Source organism: Ovis canadensis, chromosome 18, assembly GCF_042477335.2.
Source record: "Ovis canadensis isolate MfBH-ARS-UI-01 breed Bighorn chromosome 18, ARS-UI_OviCan_v2, whole genome shotgun sequence".
NCBI lineage: Eukaryota > Metazoa > Chordata > Mammalia > Artiodactyla > Bovidae > Ovis > Ovis canadensis.
Genome location: NC_091262.1, coordinates 43846719 through 43868335, shown reverse-complemented (window position 1 = coordinate 43868335; position 21617 = coordinate 43846719). Strand labels below are relative to the sequence as shown.

The 21617-nt window shown below is 47.4% G+C and overlaps 1 protein-coding gene across 1 annotated transcript in view; it reads right to left on the bottom strand.

The window, feature by feature from the left end:
* OTUD7A (OTU deubiquitinase 7A) overlaps positions 1-21617 on the bottom strand; it is a 382459-nt gene that overhangs the window by 11030 nt on the left and 349812 nt on the right. The window contains exons 10-11 of the mRNA XM_069560072.1: positions 20138-20265; positions 17965-18114 (exon numbers count right to left, since the gene is read on the bottom strand). Of these exons, the coding sequence (XP_069416173.1) occupies positions 17965-18114; positions 20138-20265 (278 nt within the window). The remainder of the gene's footprint in view (positions 1-17964; positions 18115-20137; positions 20266-21617) is intronic.

Below are 21617 nucleotides of genomic sequence, written 5' to 3'. Positions count from 1 at the left end.
CCTACAGCTTGCAGTTGGCAGAGACTAGAATTTCCTGGGCACCATAATTATGTGAACCAATTCCTATAATAAATCTCCTCTTATATATGTATATGTATCCCATAGGTTCTGTTTCTCTGGAAATCCCTGACTAACAGAACCACTAATATGTTTTCCATCTCTATAATTTTGTCATTTCAAGACTGTTACAGAACTAGAATCATACAGAATGCAGTCTTTGGGGATTGTTTTTTGGTTTTTTTTTTTCCCTTCAGCATAATTCCCTTGAGGTCCACTCAAGTAATTGTATGAATCACAGTCATTCATTTTTATTGTTGAGTATGATTCTGTGATATAGACAGTATGTTGAATCATGCACCCAGGAAAGACATTTGGGTTGTTTCCAGTTTTTTGGCTATTACAAATAGAGCAGTTTTGTGTACAGGCTTTTGGGTGAACATAACTTCATTTTTCTAGGGTAAATGCCCAGGACTACAAATGCTGGGTCATATGGTAAGTGAGGGCTTCCCTGATGGCTCTGGGGTAAAGAAGCTGCCTGCAATGCAGGAGACCCGGGTTCCACCCCTGGGTCAGGAAGATCCCCTGGAGGAGGGCATGGCAATCCATTCTAGTACTCTTGCTTGGAGAATCCCATGGACAGAGGAGCCTGGCGGGCTGCCATCCAGAGTCACACAGAGTCAGGCACAACTTAAAGTGACTCAGCAGCAGCAGCAGCAGCAGCAGCAGCAGCAGCAGCAGCAGCAGCAGCAGCAGCAGCAGCAGCAGCAGCAGCAGCAGCAGCAGCAGCAGCAGCAGCAGCAGCAGCATAAGTGATGTTTAGTCTTACAAGAAGCCACCAAACTGTTTTCCAGAGTGGCTGAGCCATTTTTACCTTCCCACCAGCAGTGTAGGAGCAATCCAATTATTCCACATCCTCCCCAGCATTTGGTGGTGTCAGTTTTTAAGATTTTAGTCATTCTGATAGGTGTTCAGTGATTTCTTGGGGTTCTAACATTGACCAACTTTTCATGGGCTTATTTGTCTTCTGTATCTTCTCTTTGGTAAAATGTCTGCTCTATCTTTTCCCAATTTTTGTTTGGATGGTTTGGAGGGTTTTCTTTTTGCTATTGAGTTTTGAGAGTTCTTTGTATATTTTAGATACAAATCCTTTGTTATACGTGGTTTTCAAATATTTTCTCTCAATCTGTAACTTGTTTTTCCTTCTTTCCTCCTTCCCTGCCTTCCTCTCTTCCTCCTTCCTTCCTGTCCCCCTGCACCTCTTCCCACCATCTTTGCACAGTAGAGATCCAACTTTTCTTTTTTGGATTATGCCAATCCCAAATGACTGCATTCTGTGTGATTCCCATTTTGCAGCATGCTTGAAATGACAAAAATCTAGAGGCAGAGAACAGATTAGTGGTTCTATTAGTCACGGATCTCCAGACACACGGAACAAATAGGACAGTATATAAGAACTCTTTACCTAACTCTAGGTCCATAGTTGTACATTTCCCTTTTATTATGCGGTCAACTTTGAGTTAATTTTTGTATAAATGAGGTTTGAGTTTAGGCTCCTTTTCTTTCTTATGGATTTCCAATAGCTTCATCACCATTTGTCTGAAAAGACTATCCATCCTCCATTTAATTCATTTGCTTCTCTGTCAAAAATCCTCTCAGTATATTTGTGTGGGGTTATTTCTGAGTTCCCTGTTCTGTTCCATGGATCTCTGCGTCTAACTCTCTGACAATACCAGGCACTGTGTCAGGAGCGCTGCATTCGTTACTGACAGGTCTTACATCGGCTCCAGGGTTCTTGCTCCAGTTTTACAGAGGAGGAGTGAACCCTGGTGTGACTCGCCCAGGCCACAGGTCGGCCTTACTCCACAATGTGCATTCTTCCTTTTACTACTGCTGTCGCCCTGCCGCCCCCTCCTTTTAAAAATTATCTGAAATTAGTAGACTGTGAGCATCTAATCTTGTTTATTCACTCATGCAACATTTATTAATTTCTCCCCCCGTGTCTCGGTGCTGGAGATGCAAAGATGAGGAAGACAGGGCATGTGGCTTTAAGACACGTAGAAACCTGGTCAATGAAGAACTGAACCTGTGTCTCTTGAGTCCCCTGCACTGGCAAGTGGATTCTTTACCACTGTGCCTCCTGGGAAGCCCTGCAATGAAGAACAGGAGCCTTTGAAAGGTGGTCCTTGCCATCCTCCTTCTTTCCCTGCGACTGACCCACTGTGGCCTTGGCTCTGGCCCATCAGTGCCCAAGAACCACCTCTGGTGGGCCTGATGCAGAATTCCCTGGCTGGGTAAGGCATCCTTGTGCCTTTGGGAAAAATCAGACTTGCTTTATGAGAATTTGCTTCACGACACCTCAAGGTGCACAGCAATGGCAGCTCTTTCCCCTCCATGAATGCCAGGGATGTGGCGAGTTCCTGCTTGATGAGCTGCCTGTGGCCTCATGCTCCAGGCAGCCCACTGGACTTTGGTCAGGATGCGTTTTTCCCATAGACCCTTTCCCCAGAAAAATGTCCCCAGAGACAATTCTCTAACTGGACTTGGGTTGTCAGGAAGCTGTCCATTTTTTTTTCTGGACACAGGTTTTCTCATGCATTAGACGCAACCCTGGGGAACGGTGACGAGGGAGGCTTCTTGGAGAGCAGAAACAGACTGTCATGCTGGTTGACTAAGAGGTTCCTTCCCCATGTTCAGGGGGCAGGACAGGCACCTGGGGCTTTGTCTACCTCTTCTTCTGCAGGAGGACTGATGAAGGCCATGTCCAGCCCCAACACCACCCATCAGAAGCCTGCAGGTCCACAGGTGGCCTGGGGCAGCCTGAGGGGAGAGACAGCACTTCATACGGAGATGGGGGCTGGGCTGACTCAGCAGTCGGAGAGGTGGTGGCTGGAGGACGCTCTTTCTGCGGCTCAGACACCTTGGGGAGGTCTGAAGGAGCCTGTGTCTATGTCTGCTGCCCCCTCATCTCTCCAGGCCCCAGGTTCCTAGTGAAAGACCCTTGGCCAGTTCTTTCCATGTAGTTGAGCACAGCTGGCATCCCTTTGGAACTAAGCCTTGGCCTTCAGAGCTGATGTTCCTTGGGGTGGTGCAGATGTTGCTGGACAACCGGACTCTTGGGCGTTTGACCAGCAAAACCCAGCTCTCTGAACTCACGTCCCCCTGCAAGCCCAGGCCAGAACTCACAGCCCTGAAGTTCCACCCACTGCTCCTGGCCATGTGGGGGCTGTTTGAGATGTTTGTGTATCAAAACCCAATAATGTTTAAGATGACACCCCTCGTCTTGTCCGCAGGCCCTGGGGTGGCCCCCACCTCTGGGAGCCACACTCGAGGCTATGGCAGGAGCAGCAGCGGTATGTGGCCAGTGGTCCAGCGAGGCTGCCTGCAGACCATGTGCAGAGGCAAGCTGGCCTCCACACCCTTCCTGAGTGTGTCTTTCAGTGGCAAATCACAAACCTAGAAAGTGGCTGAACAGGAAGAAGCCTGACTGCAAAGGGAATGCTAGGAATTTCTAAAGCCTTCTTACTACCGTGAACTTATCTGATTCTTGTAATGTCCAGTAACAGGTGGGGTGTTATGTGGTTCCTCTATTATTGTATTTAAACAGGTTCACAGATGGGCCAGTTTGATCAGAAAAAGGTTAATTTATCATTTTAGGCTGCTATATTAACAAGATTATATTATAAAATCCATTTAAATGGAACACTTAATAATATTCATGGCCTGTTAAGACCAATTTCTACTTCATAGGAAATGAGTGCTGTTTATTATAAATCAATCCTATAAGAAAAAGCACAGTTTGTTGTCAAATAGATTGGAAATGAAATGTCGCATTGTATCTGGTTTGGGAAATCATAAAACATAGATTGGGATTTAACTGTGAGCTGTGCATAAAATACAGATTGAAAACTGAGTTCGTGACCTGTGGTGTGGGGTTATTCTGTCTCTGGAGCCCAGGTCACCTGGAGAGGCTCTGCCTTGCTTGGACCCATGCCTGCAGCCTTGCTGACCCCTGGAAGGAAGGAATTCCACCTCAAGCTCTCACAGTGTGAGGTGTGGGCCGTCCAGGACTGTCACTGTCACGAGCTTGCTGTCACAGTGAACACTTGTCGAATGAGCCTCCCCGTGGCTCAAGCTGCGCAGGTATACACAGGAGAGCTGGAGCTCACCCTCAGCCTGTCCCCCTGACCTAGGGCCAGCTGTCTGTCCCCAATTCCAGCCCCAGCTCTCGGAGCACCGTGTACCCATGGCAGGGTCACCAGGCCCTTGATCATACATCCAATGGTCCTGCTCTTTGTTCTGCTGAACCTCCCCGGTGGGATCACCCCTTCCCCTGGAGCAGAGTTATAAGACTAACCATGCTCCAAACATCTGCTGGGGTGTGGATCTGTAGAGCTTGCAGAATATTACTTTATAAAAAAAATTTACCACCAGCTACAGTGGGTCCCAGGATCCCCACACAGGAGCTGCTGAGGACAGAGAGCTCACAGACACTGACTAGGTCACTGATGGATCTGAACATAGCATCCGCTGGTCAAGAAGGTGATAATGATAAGCTGAGCCAGACTAATGAGAAACGAGGCAGTTTCTCATTCATTCCCAAGGGCTTGAGTAACCAGGTATTCTTTCTGCCTGCATTGGTTTGCTTGGGTGGCGACGAAAGACAGAGTGAGGGGCTTACACAGCAGCCATTTATAATCACAGTCTGGAGCCCGGAAGTCCAAGCACAAGGTGTCAGCAGGGTCCTTTCTTTCTGAGGCCTCTGTCTTGGCTTGCAGGTGACTCTCTCCTCTGTGTCCTCTTGAGATTTCCTCTGCGTGGGTGTCCCTGTCCTAATCTACTCTTCTTGTAAGACCAGCAGTCACAGTGGATGAGGGTCTACCCTAACCACCTCATTTCTCTTTAATTACCCCTCCGAAAACCCCATCTCCAAATACAGTCACAATCTGAGGCCTGGGGGATAGGACTTCAGTACATGAACGCAGACCTTACCGAGACTGCCTCTCCCTTCATGGCAAGCCAGGGCGCCTTAACTCAGACAAAGGACCCGTCACCAAGTCACCGATGGAATGCAGGATCTGGTCTGATGTGTTCCTGCTATTTACCAGTCTCCAAGGCCACGCATGGCCCCGAGCTTCCTGGAGAACTGATGAGGAAAACTTTCCCTGAGGGTCATTATGAGGCCATGGACTGAAGTAACTTCCTCGTGGTACCACTCCTTCCAGTGATGGTCCTCACTGTCCACCTTGCCTGTGGGAGCCTCATCCATTGGCCCAGGAGCCCTCCCGACACCACCCCTTGTTTCTTCCAGGACAAGACGCACTAGGATCTTTGTGTGTACTTCCTGTCCCAGATCAGGTAGTCCTTTTAGACATGGGAATTTGGGGTCAAACAGGACCCGGTTGCTACTGGGGGGTGGGGGCAGGTGCTTCTCTGGAACAAAAGGTGAGGAGGCTGCAGGTGAGGCAGAGTGACCTGGTCATCTCCGACATTCCTGAATGTCCCACCTGCCCCAGGGCACTTGCCTGCCCACACTGTCGAGTGTGTGTGAGAACCAGCCCCCTAACTGCCTGAGCCACCTTGAGTTGGGTTTTGGTGACGTGCAGCCAAAGCCAAAGGGGTTCTAACCATCACCAGGGAGCCCTGTGAATGGAGGGAGGCATGGCAGGGAAGGGCAGGGAGGAGGAGGATGGTTTCCTCACCACCTTTCCTCTCACGGAGCATCCTTGGTCCTCGTAGGCAAGGATGCTACAGGAGTGGTGACGTCAGAGTCTGTAAAGAGCTTCCTGGGCAGCTCCTGGGGGGCAGAGTGTAACCCAGCCTAAAGGTACAGAGCTGGAGACCTTCTGGAAGGAGGGAGTAAGAAGCCCCTCACCAGGCCGAGGTCTCACTTCAGCAGGATCAGAAGGCTTCTGACTGCTTTGGGGAGGTTGTCCTGGCATAAGCCCAGGGCTCTAGGAGAGAAAACCTCCGAGCATAAACTCCCTGGTGGCATGCAGACGTCAGAGGCATAGGAATGTGCCATCAAGTCAGTCGCTGGGAGCCAAGCCTGGCTCTGGCTCTTAGTGGGACCACCCACCCGTCCCTGCCCCTCCTCCAATGGGGGCACGGCCATGGGTGGATGCCTGGTGCTTGTGCCACCCTCACTGGTCAGCCCCAAACCTGACATCCACAGGCAGTGCCTGGCCTGCGAGGAGGGCTGCTTTTCTTTCTGCACTTAATTTAACTGGATTTTCTCCTAAGGAGCACAGCACTGACAGCTTCATGCACCACTGTTTTTTCGGGGATTGAGAGCCTAATAGCCTATGTGGTTTATTTCCAGATGAGGGCCCGAGTGGGTGAAGAACCCTTTTTTTTTTTTTTTTTTTTTTTTGCACTTTTGCCCTTCCCTAGATAAGTGGTCATTGCTGGTGAAATAAAGAGGGGAGTCCAGATGCAACTGCCTGGTAACATCACATTCTCTCCCTGATTCAGAGCTGGCTCAGTGAACCCCCACTTACTACCTTATCCCCTTCTTCCTCTGATGCACTCATTTCTCAGGTTGCTCTGCAGCTGGACAACTGCAAGTGTGGAGCTCAGCCTTTGTTTGTAAGATGCCAGCACAGGTACTGGAGGAAAGTGTTCTTCTAAAATAAAATGACTAAATTTCAAGAAAAGAGCCATTTGGCCCAGCCTGGGTTGTGGATGTGATGCTTGGTGCTATGGCATCTATTCTATAACCATGAGGCTGAAATCACATGATCAGGATGGTGGAACAGGGAGAGGCTGGGGCCTGAGTCCCTGAGGATGTCTAGGGCTGATGCACCAGCCCTGGACCACCTACCTCAGGACTCCCTGTTACAGAAGCAGAGCAGCGACCACCCTTGCAGCCCGATGCTATTTAGTCATCTTCTTTTGGGTGCTAACACATGTGGTTGCTCCCACTTTCTTGGCCTCATAAAGGCTGAGAAGAGAGGATAAGCCTGTTCCCTAAGCAGATTCCTAATGTTTTTTCAGTTTCTCACCACCATCCCCAACCACCAGGTAACAATGGTGGAACTGCCAGGATCTGGTATTTGTGGAAAGCTGCAGGCAGTCTCTGATGTCAGCCAGAAGGTAGGACAGTACCCCGCAGAACTGTGGGGTAGACTTCCTCTGGTGATGGCTCCTCGGACACTGTCTGCTCTGTTGCTCCTGCCCACAGCAGATCCTTTCAGGGAGACACTGGGTGGCCAGGAAGGGGGCCAATCGAGGCCTTTAGGTTTATCTTTGAAGGAACATGTACTGATCAGGGGACAGGCCTGATTCTGGGACAGGTGGCACCATTCCCAGGGGTGACTGAGAACTTCAGTGTGTGGAGGGACTATCCCTTGGTGGTCACTTCACAACTAAATGATGAGGCCCTTGCACATGTCCAGCTAGAAAGAGACCAATGGGAAAACGGGTGGAAGAGAAAGGGCAGAAGATGGGGTGGGGCTGATGAGGGTGAACTAGGGGAGGCAAACCAGGAAGGTGGGTGTCACTGCACAACAGAGAAGGGGACAGGCACCGCGGGGCACACGGTGACGCTGTGGCAGCACCCAGGCCCAGTGCTGCCTTGCCTCCATGACAGGTGCCTGCGGGGCTGCACCAGCAGCACGCCAGCCACATGCCTGCACTGGCACAGCACTTTTGCTCCGCTCCATCTGCCCATTCTTTCCAATTAGAATAATCACTCTCTTGCTGAATGGAGCTTGTGACTGTCTGGGGCATATACTGCCTTGTACAGAGTGTGGCTTGGTTGTTGCCTGTCTCCCTTACAAGGTGGTGAGGGCCCAAGACAAGGACACTTAATCTTTGGCTCCTTCAAACCTGCAAGCAATAGGCAGCATCACTGAATGGACCCTCAGCCCCGGGCATGTAGGACCACTGGGCTTCAGGCCAATGGGAAGAGCAGGAAGCACGGTTTCGCCCACCAGCACGCACTAGCGAGGATGGCACAGGGGACATGTTGGCAGCAATACTTAAAGCCTCAGAGTCTGTAGAGCATTCGTGTTCTCTCCCAATGTGTGAGGGCCTGACGTGCAGCACAGAGGCTACCCAGCCAGTGGGAGCCACCCACACGTGCCGTGCTTCTGCTTGTGCCGTGGCTGTGAGAACTGAATGGGTCAATGTGCAGCCCTGGTCACATGAAGACCTCGGAGGCAGGGACCGCACCACTACGAGCAGGGAGCCAGCAGGGGGAGCTGGAGGAGCCCACGGCACAGCCCCTCAGACACCATGCTGGGACCAGAGCCCACTCATGGGAAAGCAAGGTTTCAGAGGTGAAACCGCCCATACCTCTGTAACACTCCCTGCTAAGCTGTGGAACTCCTCCACATTTGTCCTTTTGTCGACAAGCACCTTCACACTGGCCTGGAAAGCATCCAAAAGCAGCACCTGGAAGGCCTGAGAGAAAGCTCAGTGTCTTCCGTGAGGACGGGACTCGGCTCGGAAGGCCCTGCGACCACCATCTTCCCCTTACCAGAGAGTCTGTGAGATGGGATGAGTGGCCTGGACCCCCAGTCCTGAGAAGGGGCCCTCATTTTTAAATTTTGAAATAAAACACAGCCAATTTTATTCAAATTCTCCAAAATTTATACGCAACATGCTGTTTCTACAATGTTTCACCTTGATATAATGGTTTTATTATTTCATCTTTCTTTTATAGTTTTTTCATTTTTTTTTACAGTTCAATAGAAGACTAGACTTCTGAGTTGCCAGGCTAGGAGTTGCTGACCTACTACTCATGGTTAACATCTAAGTGACAGGCTTTTGGTCTTTTCAATCACTTGCCGATAGGGTGAGGCTGAGAAAGGGCCCTCTTGTCTTCTAAGAGCCACAGTGAGCTTTGAGAAGAGCCGGAAGCCATGAGGGAGGTGCCAGCTCTCACTGGCCAAAATGCAGACAGACAACAGAAAAGGCCTAAATGTGGCTAAAGTGAGACGCCCGTAAACGGCTCAGGAAAAGGCCGTGATATCCCCTCGGCTGGCTGCAGCCTGCTTCCCTTCCCTCTGGACTCACATCACCACGGGATGAGCCAGCACAGATTTCCTGGGACCACATCCAATGGCAGGGACCCTGAAATCACTCAGCCTTTCCTTCCTTTGGTCCCCTGAGGGTTCTCTGTCTAACCAGACACAGAGTGAAAAAGGAAGAGCTCCCCCTTTGTTGCTCAGTTAATCACACATCCATCAGCAGTTAACATTTCAAACAAAATCCCACCATCTCTACAACAGACACATAACGCGCTAACTAAAGACAGGTGCCGCGGCCAGCACAAGCAAGAGTCGCACCTGCTCAGGGAGAGAACGGAGCGTCCCCGCTAAGAAAATAAGAGAGACAAAAGATGGGGTTGAGAGGATCAGCCCCAAATGGCTGATCCTCTCAACCCCATCTTTTGTCTCTCTTATTTTCTTAGCGGGGACGCTCCGTTCTCTCCCTGAGCAGGTGCGACTCTTGCTTGTGCTGGCCGCGGCAGGTGGCGCCCAACGTGGGGCTCGAGCTCGACAGTTCTCCTCGCCACTACTCTTATTAATTGAAAAGAGTGAGTATATGAGTATACTAGTGAATTAAATTGAGGAGGAGTAGTAAGGTATATAGTTGAGAGTATAAATATGGGACAGACGCATAGTCGCCAGTTGTTTGTGCATATGTTATCTGTAATGTTAAAACATAGGGGAATTACTGTTTCTAAACCTAAATTAATCAATTTTCTTTCATTCATCGAGGAAGTTTGCCCTTGGTTCCCCAGAGAAGGTACAGTAAATTTAGAGACATGGAAGAAGGTAGGGGAACAAATTCGGACTCATTATACGTTACATGGCCCTGAAAAAATCCCTGTCGAAACTTTATCCTTTTGGACACTAATCCGTGACTGCCTGGACTTTGATAATGATGAATTAAAACGTTTAGGAAATTTATTAAAACAGGAAAAAGATCCTCTCCATGTTCCTGATTCGGAACCCAGGTATGCTGTTCCCGAGGGGGTTGAAAGCGACCCTCCGTTTTCTAACTTATTGCGTCCTTCGGATAATGATGATTTACTTTCATCCACAGATGAGGCAGAATTAGACAAAGAAGCTGCTAAATACCATCAAGAAGATTGGGGTTTTTTAGCACAAGAAAAAGGGGCGTTAACATCTAGAGATGAATTGGTTAAATGTTTTAAAAACCTCACTATTGCTTTACAGAACGCAGGAATCAAGCTTCCTAGTAACAATGCCAAATCTCCTTCTGCTCCGCCTCTTCCCCCTGCTTATGCTCCTTCTGTTGTGGCTGGTCTCGATCCCCCTCCAGGGCCCCCTCCACCGTCTGAGAACATGTCTCCGCTGCAAAAGGCATTGAGACAGGCACAGCGACTTGGTGAGGTTGTCTCTGATTTTTCTCTTGCTTTTCCTGTCTTTGAAAATAACAACCAGCGTTATTATAAATCACTGCCTTTTAAACAACTGAAAGAGTTAAAGATTGCTTGCTCACAATACGGTCCTACCGCTCCATTCACCATTGCTATGATAGAAAATTTGGGTACTCAAGCTTTACCTCCAAATGATTGGAAGCAGACAGCTAGGGCATGTCTCTCAGGGGGAGATTATTTATTATGGAAATCTGAATTTTTTGAACAATGTGCTCGTATAGCTGATGTTAACCGACAGCAAGGTATACAGACCTCCTATGAAATGTTGATTGGTGAAGGCCCTTACCAGGCTACTGATACTCAACTTAATTTCTTACCTGGTGCATATGCACAAATATCAAATGCGGCTCGGCAGGCATGGAAAAAACTTCCTAGCTCCAGTACTAAGACAGAGGATCTTTCAAAAGTCCGGCAGGGACCTGATGAGCCTTACCAGGACTTCGTGGCACGACTTTTAGATACTATAGGTAAGATAATGTCAGATAAAAAGGCTGGGATGGTATTGGCAAAACAATTGGCTTTTGAAAACGCTAACTCTGCTTGTCAAGCTGCTTTAAGACCTTATCGAAAAAAGGAGATCTGTCTGATTTTATTCGCATTTGTGCTGACATTGGACCCTCCTACATGCAAGGCATTGCTATGGCAGCAGCATTACAAGGAAAAAGCATAAAAGAGGTACTTTTCCAGCAGCAAGCCCGGAACAAAAAAGGACTTCAAAAGTCAGGTAATTCGGGTTGCTTTGTTTGTGGTCAGCCTGGCCATCGGGCTGCAGTGTGCCCTCAAAAACAACAAAGCCCTGTTAACACTCCTAATTTGTGCCCACGCTGTAAAAAAGAAAAGCATTGGGCGCGGGATTGCCATTCCAAAACGGATGTTCAAGGTAATCCTTTGCCCCCGGTTTCGGGAAACTGGGTGAGGGGCCAGCCCCTGGCCCCGAAACAATGTTATGGGGCAACCCTGCAGGTTCCAAAAGGACCATTGCAGACCTCTGTCGAGCCACAAGAGGCAGCGCGGGATTGGACCTCTGTGCCACCTCCTACACAGTATTAACTCCCGAGATGGGGGTCCAAACCCTTGCCACAGGAGTGTTTGGGCCTTTACCTCCAGGGACAGCTGGACTGCTTTTAGGGCGCAGCAGTGCATCTTTAAAAGGAATACTTATTCATCCTGGTGTGATTGACTCTGATTATACAGGAGAGATAAAAATATTAGCCTCCGCTCCTAACAAAATTATTGTGATCAATGCAGGACAGCGTATAGCTCAACTTCTTTTAGTTCCATTAGTCATACAAGGAAAAACAATTAACCGAGACCGTCAAGATAAGGGTTTCGGGTCCTCTGACGCCTTTTGGGTGCAAAATGTTACCGAGGCACGACCAGAACTTGAGCTACGCATTAATGGTAAGCTTTTCCGCGGAGTGCTTGATACAGGGGCCGATATTAGTGTTATTTCTGATAAATATTGGCCTACTACATGGCCAAAACAGATGGCTATTTCCACTCTCCAGGGTATTGGCCAAACTACCAATCCAGAACAAAGTTCGTCCCTTCTTACTTGGACGGATAAGGACGGACATACAGGCCAATTTAAACCTTATATTCTGCCCTATCTTCCAGTTAATCTATGGGGGCGTGATATATTAAGCAAAATGGGTGTTTATTTATATAGTCCTTCACCCACTGTGACAGATTTGATGTTAGATCAGGGCTTACTTCCAAATCAAGGTTTAGGTAAACAACATCAAGGCATCATTTTGCCCCTTGATTTAAAACCTAATCAAGATCGAAAAGGCTTGGGGTGTTTTCCCTAGGGACCTCTGATTCTCCTGTGACACATGCCGATCCTATTGATTGGAAATCTGAGGAACCGGTATGGGTCGATCAGTGGCCCCTAACACAGGAAAAACTTTCTGCCGCACAACAGCTGGTGCAGGAACAGCTGAGACTTGGGCATATTGAACCCTCTACCTCTGCTTGGAATTCCCCAATTTTTGTTATTAAAAAGAAGTCTGGGAAATGGAGATTGCTACAAGATCTTCGTAAGGTAAATGAAACAATGATGCATATGGGAGCCCTACAACCTGGGTTGCCCACTCCTTCTGCTATACCTGATAAATCCTATATCATTGTTATAGATTTAAAAGATTGTTTTTACACTATTCCTCTTGCACCTCAAGATTGTAAAAGATTTGCTTTCAGTTTACCCTCTGTTAATTTTAAAGAGCCTATGCAACGCTATCAATGGAGAGTTCTCCCGCAAGGAATGACTAATAGCCCTACGCTGTGCCAAAAATTTGTTGCTACAGCAATAGCTCCCGTTCGTCAACGTTTTCCTCAGCTATATTTGGTTCATTATATGGATGATATATTACTAGCTCATGCTGACGAACATCTATTGTATCAAGCTTTTTCGATTCTAAAACAACATTTAAGCCTTAATGGTCTTGTTATTGCTGATGAAAAAATTCAGACTCATTTTCCTTATAATTATTTGGGTTTCTCCTTATATCCTCGCGTTTATAATACCCAATTAGTAAAATTACAGACTGACCATTTAAAAACTCTAAATGACTTTCAAAAACTTTTAGGAGACATTAATTGGATACGTCCTTATTTAAAATTACCCACTTATACCTTGCAGCCATTATTTGACATCCTTAAAGGTGACTCTGATCCTGCGTCACCCCGAACACTTTCTTTAGAAGGACGAACTGCTTTACAATCAATAGAAGAAGCTATTAGACAACAACAGATTACTTATTGTGATTACCAACGATCATGGGGTTTGTATATACTTCCTACCCCCCGAGCACCCACAGGGGTACTTTATCAAGATAAACCTTTGCGATGGATATATCTATCTGCTACTCCAACTAAACATCTGCTCCCTTACTATGAACTTGTTGCAAAAATTGTAGCAAAGGGACATCACAAGGCCATCCAATATTTTGGTATGGAACCCCCCTTCATTTGTGTTCCTTATGCTTTAGAACAACAAGATTGGCTTTTTCAATTTTCAGATAATTGGTCTATAGCTTTTGCAAATTACCCGGGACGGATTACTCATCATTACCCTTCTGATAAATTGTTACAATTTGCTAGCTCTCATGCCTTTATTTTTCCAAAAATAGTTCGCCGACAACCTATTCCCGAAGCGACACTTATATTTACAGATGGATCTTCTAATGGAACTGCAGCTTTAATCATTAACCATCAAACCTATTACGCACAAACCAGTTTTTCTTCTGCTCAAGTTGTGGAATTATTTGCAGTCCACCAAGCGTTGCTAACTGTACCTACTTCCTTCAATTTATTTACAGACAGCTCCTATGTGGTCGGTGCCTTACAGATGATTGAAACTGTTCCAATTATCGGCACCACCTCTCCTGAAGTTCTTAACTTATTTACATTAATTCAACAGGTTCTCCATTGCCGCCAACACCCCTGTTTCTTTGGACATATTCGTGCACACTCCACCCTTCCTGGTGCCCTCGTACAAGGCAATCACACTGCGGACGTTCTTACTAAACAAGTGTTTTTCCAATCAGCTATTGATGCAGCCCGAAAATCCCATGATTTACATCACCAAAATAGTCATTCTTTACGCTTGCAATTTAAAATTTCTCGTGAAGCTGCACGGCAAATTGTTAAATCTTGCTCTACCTGTCCTCAATTCTTTGTTCTCCCTCAATATGGTGTCAACCCTCGAGGTTTACGCCCTAATCACCTCTGGCAAACAGATGTTACTCACATTCCTCAATTTGGGCGTCTTAAATATGTTCATGTCTCTATTGACACTTTTTCCAATTTTCTCATGGCTTCCCTTCACACTGGAGAATCAACACGTCACTGTATTCAACATTTGCTGTTTTGCTTTTCTACTTCAGGAATCCCACAAACCCTTAAAACAGATAATGGACCTGGTTATACTAGCCGTTCTTTTCAACGTTTTTGTCTTTCTTTCCAAATTCATCATAAAACAGGAATTCCTTATAATCCACAGGGACAAGGTATTGTGGAACGAGCCCATCAACGCCTTAAACATCAATTATTAAAACAAAAAAAGGGGAATGAACTGTATAGCCCCTCACCGCAGAACGCCTTAAACCATGCTCTTTATGTTTTAAATTTTTTAACTTTAGACGCAGAAGGCAATTCAGCAGCCCAGCGTTTTTGGGGAGAACGATCCTCATGCAAAAAACCACTTGTACGATGGAAGGATCCACTTACCAATCTGTGGTATGGGCCAGACCCTGTACTAATATGGGGACGAGGGCATGTTTGTGTTTTTCCACAGGATGCCGAAGCGCCGCGCTGGATTCCGGAAAGGCTGGTACGCGCGGCAGAGGAACTCCCTGACACATCAAATGCAACGCATGACACTGAGAGAGCCCACGAGTGAGCTGCCTACTCAGAGGCAAATTGAGGCGCTGATGCGATATGCTTGGAATGAGGCTCATGTACAACCTCCAGTGACACCTACTAATATACTGATCATGTTATTATTATTGTTACAGCGGATACAAAACGGGGCAGCTGCGGCTTTTTGGGCATACATTCCTGATCCACCTATGATTCAATCCTTAGGATGGGATAAAGAAACAGTACCTGTATATGTTAATGATACAAGTCTTTTAGGAGGAAAATCAGATATTCACATTTCTCCTCAGCAAGCCAATATCTCCTTTTATGGTCTTACTACTCAATACCCTATGTGCTTTTCTTATCAATCACAGCATCCTCATTGTATACAGGTGTCAGCTGATATATCCTATCCTCGAGTGACTATTTCAGGCATTGATGAAAAAACCGGAAAGAGATCGTACCGTGACGGAACCGGACCCCTCGACATTCCGTTTTGTGACAAACATTTAAGCATCGGCATAGGAATAGACACTCCTTGGACTTTATGTCGAGCACGAATTGCATCGGTGTATAACATCAACAATGCCAATACCACCCTTTTATGGGACTGGGCACCTGGAGGAACACCTGATTTCCCCGAATATCGAGGACAGCATCCACCCATTCTCTCTGTAAACACTGCTCCTATATATCAGACAGAACTATGGAAACTTTTGGCTGCTTTTGGTCATGGCAATAGTCTATATTTACAACCCAATATTAGTGGGAGCAAATATGGTAATGTAGGAGTTACGGGGTTTCTATACCCCCGAGCTTGTGTTCCTTACCCATTCATGTTGATACAAGGCCATATGGAAATAACACTGTCATTGAATATTTATCATTTAAATTGTTCTAATTGCATACTTACTAATTGCATTAGAGGTGTAGCCAAAGGAGAACAAGTTATAATAGTAAAACAACCTGCTTTTGTAATGCTACCTGTTGAAATAACTGAAGAATGGTATGATGAGACTGCTTTAGAATTGTTACAACGCATTAATACGGCTCTTAGCCGTCCTAAAAGAGGTCTGAGCCTGATTATTCTGGGTATAGTATCTTTAATCACCCTTATAGCAACTGCTGTTACTGCTTCTGTATCTTTAGCACAATCCATTCAAGCTGCTCATACTGTAGATTCCTTGTCATATAATGTTACTAAAGTAATGGGAACTCAAGAAGATATAGATAAAAAAATAGAAGATAGATTATCCGCTTTATATGATGTAGTTAGAGTTCTAGGAGAACAAGTTCAGAGCATTAATTTTCGCATGAAAATTCAATGCCATGCTAATTATAAATGGATTTGTGTTACAAAAAAGCCTTACAATACTTCTGACTTTCCGTGGGATAAGGTGAAAAAACATCTGCAAGGAATTTGGTTTAATACTAATGTTTCTTTAGATCTTTTACAATTGCACAATGAAATTCTTGACATCGAAAATTCTCCAAAAGCTACTTTGAATATAGCTGATACCGTCGATAATTTTTTACAAAATTTATTTTCTAACTTTCCTAGCCTTCATTCACTGTGGCGAAGTATAATTGCTATGGGCGCGGTTCTGACTGTTGTGCTTATCATAATTTGTTTAGCTCCTTGCCTTATTCGTAGCATTGTTAAAGAATTTCTACATATGAGAGTTTTAATACATAAAAACATGTTGCAACACCAACATCTTATGGAGCTTTTAAAAAATAAAGAGAGGGGAGCTGCGGGGGACGACCCGTGAAGGGTTAAGTCTTGGGAGCTCCCTGGCAGGTATGCCGGGCCCTAGGACACGTGCCTAAGCTCCCTGTCCCGCCACCCTCAAGAGTTTTTATAACCCTTAAGGCTCCAAGATGTTTGGTTTCGGCAACATTTCATAGAAGATAGATTATCTTATTGTGTATATTTCATAGAAGATAGATATTCTGATTGTGTTCTGTATACAATGGTAAGGGTCTGGTGATTGTATCCTGAGATTAAAAAACAACCTTGTGAGTGCCTTAAGTTACGTACTTTACCCTATATATACCGCAGCACAATAAAGCAAGGTATCAGCCATTTGGGGCTGATCCTCTCAACCCCATCTTTTGTCTCTCTGATTTTCTTAGCGGGGACGCTCCGTTCTCTCCCTGTGCAGGTGCGACTCTTGCTTGTGCTGGCCGCGGCAGACAGGCCCCACACAAGTCTATGTGACTGGCTGGGATTGTGCAGTGCACAGCCTGTGGGCCCAGCTTGGTAAGACTTTCTGCAGCACCGAAATGACAGGAAGCTCCCACGTAATGATTTGAATGGAAATGTCCATCTTTTGATTCTAAGCTTCCTGCAGAGGCTGGCAAACACTGTTCATAAAGCGCTCATTAGTAAATGGTTTCGTCCCTGCATGCCACGCAGTTTCTGACACTGCTTCTCAACTGCTCTTAGCGTACAAAAGCAGTAGCCACAGATAATTCGCCTTTGAATGAGTGTGCCTATGTTCCAATAAAACTTTATTTACAAAGAAAGTGAGTTGTAGTTATGTGACTGCACTAGAACAGCTTTTAAAATTTACATCTGAGATTAACTACATCCATATAAAATATGTGAAGAAGTGAAGGGAACCACAGTAAAGGCTAGATAAGGGTGACAGAACTACCAATTTCATCATGAAGTGATTCAGTTATATATATTCTTTTTCAGATTCTTTGCCCTTAGAGGCTATTAGAAAATACTGAGTCTAGGTCTATACAGTAGGTCCTTGTTGTTTATTTTATATATAGTAGTGTGTATATCCTAATTTATCCTTCCCCACTTCTTCCTTTGGTGACCATAAGTTTGTTTTCTATGTCTGTAAGTCTGTTTCTGTTTTGTAAATAAGTTCATTAGTATAATTTCTTAGATTCCTTGTGTAAGTGATATCATATGATCTGTCTTTCTCTGACTTACTTCACTTGGTATGATAATCTAAGCTTTTTAGTATGATCATCTATGATAATGATGATCTAAATCCATTCCATCCACATTGCTGCAAATGGCAGTATTTTCAATGATACTTTTTGCATGCATATGGTAGTTTTAGGCAAAACCCATCACTGCTGAGTGCACTTCTCAAGGAAGGGCTCCACACTCCACCTCCTGCCCTCCTGGCCCCTCTGTCCCCACCACTGTCAAGGGGCAGCAGGCATACCTTGTTCTCTCTGCTGGTCTCTCTGCTCCATGGACACAAGGGCAGAGAAATGCGCTTGGTCGTAGGCAAGAACCAGAGGTGAGCAGTGGCATCTGTTGGGAGGTACCTCCAAAGGCAGGTAAATCCCTCCGAAGGGGATTGGAGCGAACGCTGCAGACACAAACAAAGGTGAGGAGGGCATGTGGAGCTGGAGGGGGCACGGACAGCAGCCCTCACCAACCCGGGGGAGGTGACAGGACAGAGGGATCGGAGGGTGGGCTCAGGCTGCAGCCCTGTGTGCTATCATCATCCATGATCCACGCCCCAGTAGAGGGGCCTCCTCCCAGCAGGAGCTCCCTGGAAGCCGGGTGTTGCTCAGCCCACGATGGATTAGGAAGCCCAGCTCACGGGGGCCAGACTTATTAGACCCCGAGTCCTGTGCCTGACAGGGCACCCTCCCCAACCTGCCTCCCTGGGCAGTGTCCTCCTGGCCTGTTTGTCCCGGTGCCTTGTCAGGCTGTACCTCGGGAACAAGAGGACCAGGGCTGAGGGGACTCTGCTGTGACCTGCCGAGCCTGCCTGCCATCCTGAGGCGTGCTCAGGTGATCAAAACACCTGCCCTAGGTGGTCAGCCAGGATGTGCACTAATGGCTACCTGGAAACCTGTGTTTTCCTGTGTTCACAAAAGCACCTGCACACAGAACAATATCTGTGCTGCTCCAGAGCTTGTCTGTTCTAGGTTTTGAGAAACTCAATGAGAGCACTCCAGGCCCAAGTCCTAAGTAAGATGGGAAATGAGAGATGGGGATTGGCTCCTTTAGCAACTGGGACAATCTTGTTCATTTCCTTACCAAAAGGGGGAAAAGGCCTAAATTCTTACTGAGATACAGTAAATACTAGAAATACATGCCCTGATATGGCCTCTGCTTTTTAATCACAAAGGACCTTGTCTCTTGGCCTTGGAGTCAGTGACTCACAGACCTTCTCTGAGTGGAAGTAAAGGACAATCGACCTCGTGGATAACTTTGATGAGCTCAGGATTCCTCCTCATCCTTCCTCTGTCTATATCAGTGACTGCTTCTGGCCTCTCTCTGTTGAGAGACAAGGTAGGCCCAAACTTGGAGAGGACTACAGGACAAGGGAAGAAGTGTGGACCCAGCCTTGTGGGATCTGATGAGTATAGGGACCCTGATGGGAGGCCTGGCTCTGCACGCAAAGAGCTGTGGACCTCGGCAGGCCTGTGTCACTGGAAGTGACCAATGTACCCCAGGCCCCTGCCCTCTGTGGTTATACCAGCCACGAGAGGCAGGGCACTTGCACTGGAATGACCCTTCTGGTCCCTCTTCTCCAAAGAGCCCATAGGTGGTATCCTGTGGGCTCTAGCAGAAAGGCTGGAGGGAAAACATGCCTGGAGCCCTCTCCCTGGGTCAATCCTGCTTCCTCCAAAGCTTCAGCCAGGGGTGGGGGCACATTGTGTGGCCTCTCTGGGCTTCGGGGTTTTCGTCTAATAAGTGGGAGGCAGTGTCCACCCTGGGAAGTACTGGCCTGGCCGAGGGAGAGGGTGTGTGATGGGCCGTGAAGCAGTTACCAGCCCTGGAAAGCCTTCCATTCCTTCCTCCTTCTCCCCAGCTCTGGTCCCATCACAGCCTTTTGGGTGACTTGCACTTTGCGCCTTTCTTGTTTCTGCTTAAAACATGGAATGGGGGCAGGAGGGGACTGGAGTGGCTGAGTGGCCCTGGGACAAGGCTGGCACTACTGGAGGGCATGGGCAACTGGTGGGGCCAGGAGCCCCTTGGGGTTCATCCTGACCCCTACTCAGCCAGATTTCTCCTGCCATCAAAACACAGGGTGGATGGACAGCCAAGAGTAATCCTCCTGGGAACTCCCTGAAAGTTCAATGGTTAGGACTCTGGGCTCTTACTGGCAAGGTCCCAGTTTCAATCCCTGGTCAGGGAACTAAGATGCCACAAGTTGAGTGGTGTGGCCAAAAAAGGATAAAAGAAGAGTAACCACCCCCTGCATGGGGAGGAAAAAGCATGGAGTTGAGGAGAAATAATAAAGTCTTTGTTCAGGCACAGTAAGGTTCTGTGTTTTTCTGGAGGCTCAGCCGTTATGTTCAACTGTCCCTTCCTTGGGATGCTACACTTTCCGGGTGATGAATAAAATACATCTGTTTCATTACGGGTAAACTTACCTTCCCCACCTGAGTCCCTCAGCATCGTATCTGCTACGACGACGATGGGCCTCCTTAATATGTGGGCAAGGACGAAAACGTGGAACTCCTCCAGACTCTCGTACACTGGGTCTTCGGCATTGTCCATGCTGGGGACACAGTGAAGCAAGCCTGTCACTGGACCAAGTCAGGGGGGAGAGCGGAGGATAGAACACCTCCCCGTGGCCCTTCCTTGCACAGACCCTGGCCGTCTCGGCCATCTGAAGTCATCTGGGGCCACCTCCCTCCACACCACTTGATGGCAGCAAGCACACTGGACCCAGCTCTCCACCCCTACCCTGGCTGGGTGGTCTCAGGAGAGAAGCTGAGGCAGAGAACCTGGCAACGTGGGAGGTGAGCCCCCTTTAAGATGCAGTCTCCCTGGTGCAGAGGCATCCTGCTCAGAGTGGGTGGCCACATGGGGGCTGGTTCTCTAGGGGGTTGAGGAGGAATGGAGGCTCCCCCTTGGGCTCATGCCCACATCCAGCAGCTTAGGCTGAAGCTTTACCCTCAGGGCCGCAGGTATGCCTGGGTACATTTGACGGGCTGGTGGGACCACTGCTACCAAGATCTGTGGGCCTTTCTAGGGAATACTGACTGAAGAGAGCGGTGAGAAGGCTTCCTTGAGTGAAGCGGAGGGAGTGACAGATTGCCCAGCCAAGCCACTTGGACTCTCCCCAGCCTGTCCCCTGGCTCTTGTCTGAGGCTCAGGGAGAGAGCAGCCTCCAAAATCTGCATCACTCAGGACTCTAGGACATGGGCAGAGGACTGTAGCCTTGATATCCTCAACAACCAGGCTGCCCCAAAGGGAAGAAGCATGGACAGGGGAGAGCCAGTGCCCCCAGCTTGATGGGGCCTCTGGGGCACTTGAAGGTAGAGGGTGCTCTGAATTAACTGAGGGTGATCTCTGATGACTGGAGTAGGTGGGGGTGAGAGTTAGCAAGTGTGACCCACTTGAGGATTCCAGGGTGGGGCTGCCTGGGGGAAGGGCTCTGTGTGCACAGCCTGTGGTCAACTGCTTGAGTGGCTTCTAGAACAAAGGCTCTGCATCCCCAGGGATGCTTCACAATCACCTTGGAGTTTTGTTGTTATTGCACCTGCGGTTTTTTCTGTTCTTTTTTTTTTTTTTTTTGGTGATTCAATATACTTTATTTTAATGCTTAAAAAAATGGCAATACCCAAAAGCTCACAAAAAAGTTGGATAATTTTTTTTTCCTTTTGGACCATTTGAAAGTAGATTATCAGCCTGAAATCCCATCACCCTGGTAGAACTTTGTGTGCATTTCTTGTGAAGGTTACGTTACGTTTCTATGATACACTCTCCTGTGTAACCATCAGACTCTGGAATTCATCTAATCACGAATGCACTGATGCATGTGATCCCAGTTAAAGACCCTAGTGACCATGTGCCAGCTGCCCCAGCAAGGCCTTTGAAATAAAAGCTCCAGCTCTGGACGGTGTG